The sequence below is a fragment of the Anoplophora glabripennis genome, unplaced genomic scaffold, assembly GCF_000390285.2.
Source record: "Anoplophora glabripennis isolate ALB-LARVAE unplaced genomic scaffold, Agla_2.0 scaffold692, whole genome shotgun sequence".
In the NCBI taxonomy this organism is placed as follows: domain Eukaryota; kingdom Metazoa; phylum Arthropoda; class Insecta; order Coleoptera; family Cerambycidae; genus Anoplophora; species Anoplophora glabripennis.
This window is the reverse complement of record NW_019416838.1, coordinates 217637-225386: the sequence shown is the minus strand read 5'-3', so window position 1 is coordinate 225386 and position 7750 is coordinate 217637. Positions and strand designations below refer to the sequence as shown.

Here is a 7750-nt window from a genome sequence, read left to right as displayed (position 1 = left end):
CTCAACTTGTCATAGGTTTTATAAAATTTTAACAATAAATGCGATAGTTATAAACAAATTGAAAAGTGCCCATTTTTTAATTTGTTTATAACTATCGCATTTATTGTTAAAATTTTATAAAACCTATGACAAGTTGAGGGTTTTGTCATACTTTAAAAGTGTGCCAAAAGTGGGCGCTGTAGGTGCAATAGTTTTCGCACAATTCTATTTGTTTATAACGGAGGCTCCAAAAGTTATGAACTTTAAGCCTCTGTACAGACTTTAATTTTCAACCAAACATGATTCTGAAAGCGTCATTGTAATCTTAAAGACGTAATTAAGCGACCTATTAAAAAATATCGTTTTTTTGACATTCTCAAATTGTGCATTAAAAAACCGTTTTTCGCTTATAAACAATGTGAATAAAATTGTTGCTATTTATGCTACCTCACCGAAAATAGATGCAATGGATAGCTGGCAAAGAAATACAAATTTAAAAAAAAACACCTACGACCAACAGGAGCCAAGATAAGAATTTTTTTTTTAATCGTAGCGCATTTGTTTATAAACATTAAGACTTGAATTTTTCGCAAAATAAAGTTTACGACGTAAACTACGATTTCCCGTGAATTGCATTGAAAAATGTGGAAAATTAACGACTCACGAGCCCTTTAATGAGTAGGTACTTGATAAGTAAACTGTCCGGCGTGGTGATGGGGGAAGCTCGTCCAAGCGAGTCGCGCGCGCGAGAAAAGTTAATTCCAAAGTTCAAATTGATGCGCGCTGTAAATTTTGCAATATCTCGGCTTCTATTCATCATAGAAACTTATTATTTTTTCAAAACTGGGATAGCTCGACGAAGAAATAACAATGGACATATTTACGAATTCGTAGAATAGCCCTGAACACCAGAAAAAATGCATCTTTTATACTGAATTTTTTTAATTTACAATAATGTCAAAAATTATTGTTAAACAAAATATTAATTAAAATTTCAATTTCGGAATTATTTTACTATTATCAAAAAAAAATAAATGAAACTATCGTTCATTTAAAAAGTTATTTCTTTTACATATTAAGGCAAAGTAAACTTGTTTTTTCAATATTTGGTTAGTTATTTAATTACGATATAAATGTAAAATTAAAGTAAAAATTCACAAATTATTTTCAAATTATTATTTATAGTTAAAAGATTTAAAAAAGAATAAAAAGCATTTGAATTTATTGGAAAATTCTCAAAATTAAAAAACATTAATAAAAATAATGCGGTCGATAAAATTACAATTTTAACTTCTTGAAATTTTAATATACATATAAAGTTTTTCTTATATTTATTACTAATTTAATACAAAAAATTTTTTGCAACATAATCAAAATTAATTAAAAAAATATTAATCACAACTATTTTCAATTACAGATATGCACTATAATACAATTTAAAATTTAAAAATTTTTCTATTTTTATAAGAAATAATAATTTGAAAATAATTTATGAATTTTTACTTTAATTTTACATTTAAATCGTAATTAAATAGCTAACAAAATATTGAAAAAACAAGTTTACTTTGCCTTAATATGTAAAAAAAATAACTTTTTAAATGAACGATAGCTTCATTTATTTATTTAATAATAGTAAAATAATTCCGAAATTGAAATTTTAATTAATATTTCGTTTAACAATAATTTTTGTGACATTTTTGTAAATTAAAAAAAATTAAGTATAAAAGATGCATTTTTTCTGGGGTTCAGGGCTATTCTACGAATTCGTAAATATGCCCATTGTTATTTTTTCGTCGAGCTACCCCAGTTTAAAAAAAAAATAAGTTTCTACGATGAATAGAAGCCGAGATATAGCAAAATTTAGAGCGCGCACCTATTTAAACTTTGGATTTAACTTTTCTCGCCAGCGCTACCGCTTGGACGAGCTTCCCCCACCACCACGCCGCCGGCCGCCGGACAGTTTACTTAGCGAGTACCTTCTCTTTAAAGGGCTCGTGAGTCGTTAATTTTCCACATTTTTCAATGCAATTCACGGGAAATCGTAGTTTACGTCGTAAACTTTATTTTGCGAAAAATTCAAGTCTTAATATTTATAAACAATTGCGCTACGATTTTTTAAAAAAATTCTTATCTTGGCTCCTGTTGGTCGTAGAGGGTACTTTTTTTATTTTAAAACTGTATTTTTTTGCCAGCTATCCATTGCATCTATTTTCGGTGAGATAGCATAAATAGCAACAATGTTATTCAAATTGTTTATAAGCGAAAAACGCACGGTTTTTTAATGCACAATTTGAGAATGTTAATGTCAAAAAAACGGTGATATTTTTTAATAGGTCGCTTAATTACGTCTTTAAGATTACAATGACGCTTTCAGAATCATGTTTGGTTGAAAATTAACGCCTGTACAGAGGCTTAAAGTTCATAACTTTTGGAGCCTCCGCTATAAACAAATAGAATTGTGCGAAAACTATTGCACCTACAGCGCCCACTTTTGGCACACTTTTAAAGTATGACAAAACCCTCAACTTGTCATAGGTTTTATAAAATTTTAACAATAAATGCGATAGTTATAAACAAATTAAAAAATGGGCACTTTTCTTGTTTTTTGCAATAACTTTTTTGTTTATTAACCGATTTTAATTTAACAAGTCTCATTTTGTAGATAATTTTACTCCCTACAAGCTGTCTGTGAGTCACGTTTCACTAAAATTGATGGTTTTCCCTGCAAAGTGAAAAAACTGTTTTCCTCACGTATTCGTTTAAATAGAAAAGTTAGCTAATAAAAGTTTTTGACTCACGAAATGAGAGATGTCTTGTATTATGTTCCTTTAGACAATTTTACAATAATCTCATGGATAGAACATTTTTCGATTAAAAATTTAATTTGCTTGGTCTAATATACAAAAACGGAAATTAATGGGTCTCCGCTCAAGTGTCATCTCGACAGAGAATAAAACAATTGCTTACCTTTCCTTCGGTCTCATAGTGCCTCAAAACCTTGCTAATATTCGGATGCACTTGCAACTCGTAGAAGAAGACCTTATCGGCCCCTAATAAGTTCAACAGCTCGATCCACTCGACTAATCTCACCGACAAGTCTTCATGTAAGAAATCCAGTCCCTTAACGCACACGGCAAAGTCTTTTTTCTCTATCGGTCGTTCGTAGATGACCCTCAAATTGTTGGTGGAGTTGTCACACTGTTTCTCCACCAGGGAGATGGACTGCGGGATGTGGTCGCGGAACTTTTGAGGGATGACGCAGGCGATGAGGTACGGTTGGTAGATGCCTTGCTTGTAGTTGCCCCATTTTTTGTACCTGCGGGATAATGGAACATTTAGATAAAAATTGAAAGGTTTTCAAAGCGCTACTACCCTCCGTTAGTTTAATTTCGTTTTTTCCAACGTTTCCAGGGCAACTTTTATGTAATTGTCCATTAAATGAAAGTATTGATCAAGAAAAACATTATTTTAACTCTTTTAGAAAAGATATAGACTGATAGAAAGTAATCACAGCCATGAAAGTATTTTTAATGTTGCTATCGAAATATCCCACTTCTGGAATCTAAGAGGGGGCAAGCTAATTTTTGCTGGAATACCTTCAGTACAGCTCACATAATAAAAGTATAGATCCCTAGATCTGGGCGAGGTCCGGAACATTTTCAAAATTGCAAAAATGTTTTATCCGAGTTTTTTACTTATATCTTGGAACCTATGCATTTTGGAAGAATATTGAAGTGAAAAAAAGTTTTAGAATTGAATTTTGCACAATATACTGTAGGCTAAAAATGTTTAAATTTATTACCGATGTTGCAAAATAGCAATAATTTATGAAAAAAAGGCTAAATCATCAAGTTTTTTGGATAATTTTTTTAAAATATTTTAATTTTTTCGAGGGCATTCTAATTTTGGTAAAAAAAACTTTAGAGTATAATGAAACAACACACCAAATTTTATTAAAATTGATTCTATCGTTTTCGTATAGTACATTTTGAAAAAAAATTTTCGAATTTTCAAAATGTTGCACAGCCTCAAATAAAGCATCTAGACACTTGAAAATTTTTTCACATAGAAAAGACCGCTCAACCTTTCAAATGGTTTTTGAAAAATTGAAATCGGTTGATTAGGTCGGCCACAGTAAATTTTTAAAGTTAACACTCTTTTTTTTATTTTTAAACAATTACATTACATTTATCAATTTTGCAATGTAGTTTTTTTCAAAAATTATAATTTTAAACTGTTCGGAAAGACGCTTCTTTTGAAAAAAAAAGTTAAATTCCGTTTATTGGTTCTCGAGTATAAGTTTATCGGCATTTACCGTTAATTTATAAACAATTTAGCAATAATCTTTGATCCAGTTGCTTCGTTTTTCCAAGTTCTAAGCTGGAAAAAATTTTGATCGGCAACATAGATAAATCAGCGGAAAAGCTGTCGCTCGCACGCACGAAGTGTGTCTCAACACACAAAGTGTGGGAGGGGGCTTTCGCTCCGAGATTGAATTCGCAGGTTCAAAATGCGAAGGTACGAGAAAAATTGCATTATCTCGGCTTCTAATGGACCAATTTCGATCATTTTTTTCTAATCCGATGTTTCGCCGGCTAAGGAATTCGAATATCGTAATGCCAACTGTCTAATTTGCACATATTTTGTTATCAACGAAGTTTATTGTTTATGCATTAAATATACTGTATATATCCTATGCTATTGCATTTTTTCAACGAAAAAATTTGTTTACGTATATATTTCTACACTTTGAATACGAACGCATTTAGTTATAATTATTACAATTATTTAATTAATCTTTGTTTAAACAAATTTAAAAAAATTCGGAAATTATTTTTTTTTGTTAAATACAGATAAAATTAAGGAGGTTTATCGGGTACGGAGGTACGTCTAAAGTCTTAACGAAAGTTTCTGTAGATTCGCTAGTGACTAAAGTCGTAAGCCTTTAGATTTGGCAACGTTGCACTTGGCTGGCGCGCTCGGTTCGGCGTACGCTCGCTCCCGTTCGATCATTCTGTTTGTTTGAACACTTAAGAATTTCAAATAATACGCTACATCGAGACCGCGGTGTTGCCGCTATCACGCATATGGAGGATAAGTTAGTCAACGACAGCAGTTTGAAGGAGAATTATTATAAATTATGTATCTTACAAGTACCTAATCGATTTCTATAAGCTGTCATACGGTTCCTTAGATATCGGTTTCCTATTTATACAAATTGCTGTGGAAACTGTTCGTCAATTGTTGCGCATTCTAAGTGGAAAGACCAAAAAAATCTGCATTCTCATAAGACTTATTTTATTAATATCTCGTGTCTTAGGTATCCAAACTAGTCATATATTTTTTTTTGATGATTTTCTTCATATTAATAAGCTTATATTAATTTTTTTATGAATATTTGTTCGTCAATTCCAAATCAGATAAACCTCCTTAAGAAAAAATAGTACTTTAAAATTATAATTTTTGAAAAAACTAAATTGCAAATTGATAAATGTAATATAATTGTTTAAAAATAAAAAAAAGAGTTAACTTTAAAAACATACTGTGGCCGTCCTAATCAACCGAAGGTTGAACGGTCTTTTCTATGTGAAAAAATTTTCAAGTATCTAGATGCTTTATTTGAAGCTGTACATTTTGAAAATTCGAAAATTTCTTTTCAAAATTTTTTTCAAAAAATTATTTTGCGAAAACTATGGAACCGATTTTAATGAAATTTGATGTGCTGTTTAATAATACTCTAGTTTTTTGTTAAATTAAATTTAAATTAAATTGGAATGCCCTCGGAGAATTAAAATATTTAAAAAAAAATGTATTATTTTATTATTTGCTTTTTTTTCATCAATTATTGCTATTTTGCAACATCGGTAATAAATTTAAGCATTTTTAACTTACAGTATACAGTATACAGTAAACTTTTTTATTTTCCTCTTCAATATTCTCCCAAAATGCATAGGTTCCAAGATATAAGTAAAAAACTCAAATAAAGTAGGTATTTTTAAAAAAATTTTAAACGTTTTTGCAATTTCGAAAATGTTCCGGGCCTCGCCCAGACCTAAGGATCTACACTTTTATTATGCGAGTTGTACTGAAGGTAACCCAGGAAAAATTTGCTTGCCCTCTCTCACATCTACCTCAAGACAGACCTGCACTGGTCTATAAAGCAGCTGCAACACCTTTTGGCCTATCTAAATTTCTTAGAATGCCGTTTGGCTTGCGAAATGCACCACAAACATTTAAAAGATTTATTAAAGTCGTTTTAGGTTCAGATTTTGCATTTACCTAAATCTCTACTCATTTCAATGACTTTCTTCTGCTATCTCTTAACAAACATGCCCTGATCCTACTCACCATATGTATTTATACTCGAAACTCTTCCCTATCACAGGGTCCTTCTTCCCGTCGAACCAGAATTGGCAGTACGTCACAACCGTAGGTTCTATCCTGTCGATCATGCCCAATATCCTGACGGTCGGTCCCAGTCTGTTGTTAGCCCTCTTGTCTAAGTACGCCCCGTACAACTGGAAGGTCCCGTTGGAAGTCCGCAGGGTTTGCCAGTAGAGGTTGTTGAATTCCAAATCAAACATCGATGGAAACCTAAAAAAAAAATCATATTCGAGGTATAAGCGATTTTCCAAGTCTTTGAACGTTGAATACAGACATTAACTTGTAACAAATTTTCTAAAACAACGATACCGACCTCGCGCAGGTATTGTTGAGCCCCATGGGCTTATTCTTGTTCTTGTTCCAATACACTATGGGCAGATTGGGCATCCTCTTCTGGATATCCTCTATAAGGTTATCCTCGGACAAACTGGGACTCTTATCCACGAACGGTTCCAAGTCCATGCTCTCCGTGGTACTGTCCGCGTGCCTCGTGAGGGGATCCAACCGCTTCTGGAGGAGGAACCTGCTGTTGAGGTGGGGCACCGGTACGTCTATGGAGAAAGACCTGAACTGGTAGAGGGTGTAGATGATGAGGGCCCAGAGGATGCCGAAGGTGAGGATCTTAGTGAGGAACCTGCCGCTTATGGCCTTGCAACAGAGCATCTTGAGAAATGTCGGGGATCCTGAAAAAAAAATTAATATTTTAGTTGTAAAATTTATAAAAAAATGGTTTTAATAAAAGTTGCCTAGAATCATGTGGGCCACGTAAAGAAAATATGTTTAGCTTTCCAAGGAATTCAAAAACGCAACAATATACAGGGTGTTCTTTAAAAAACACAACTTAGATTTCTATACACGAAATGCAACATGCTCAGCAACAATTCAATTGTTTTTTACATATATATTTCTTTGAAATATCAAGAATGTTTTCAAAATCTTTGGTCTTTACCATTTCTTCCTAGATAGAAAGGTAAAAAAATTAGAGGAGTAGAGTTTTATGTAAATGACCCTGTGCAATCTTATTTGTGCTTTATTTACTTTTTTTTAAAATTTTGATAACAGAAACTGGTAATATAAAGTTTTCTGGAAATTATAAACATTTTATCTTATTTAATGAAATATTATATTTATCTAAAAATCAGTGAAACATATCCTATTATTTTTTTTTAAATATAAGTATTCATCAGTATTAACCTCCACCATGCGCATCGCTGTAAAATGTTAATTGCGTTATCTAGATTTTTTTTAATTAAAACCGAGATAACGGCTCCAGAAGGTCGTGGAAGAACATTTATTTTTTTTCAAATTCGTAAAAAAATGTCACAAATGTCTCTTTAAATGTCATTTTCATAAAATAAACATTGAAATAGTTATTTGAAAAAAAAAA

General features: G+C 31.7%; 1 protein-coding gene across 1 annotated transcript in view; it reads right to left on the bottom strand.

Moving 5' to 3' along the window:
- LOC108910246 overlaps positions 1-7750 on the bottom strand; it is a 78062-nt gene that overhangs the window by 16293 nt on the left and 54019 nt on the right. Inside the window, exons 3-5 of the mRNA XM_023455543.1 lie at positions 6677-7046; positions 6328-6573; positions 2947-3295 (exon numbers count right to left, since the gene is read on the bottom strand). Coding sequence (XP_023311311.1) covers positions 2947-3295; positions 6328-6573; positions 6677-7046 — 965 coding nt within the window. The remainder of the gene's footprint in view (positions 1-2946; positions 3296-6327; positions 6574-6676; positions 7047-7750) is intronic.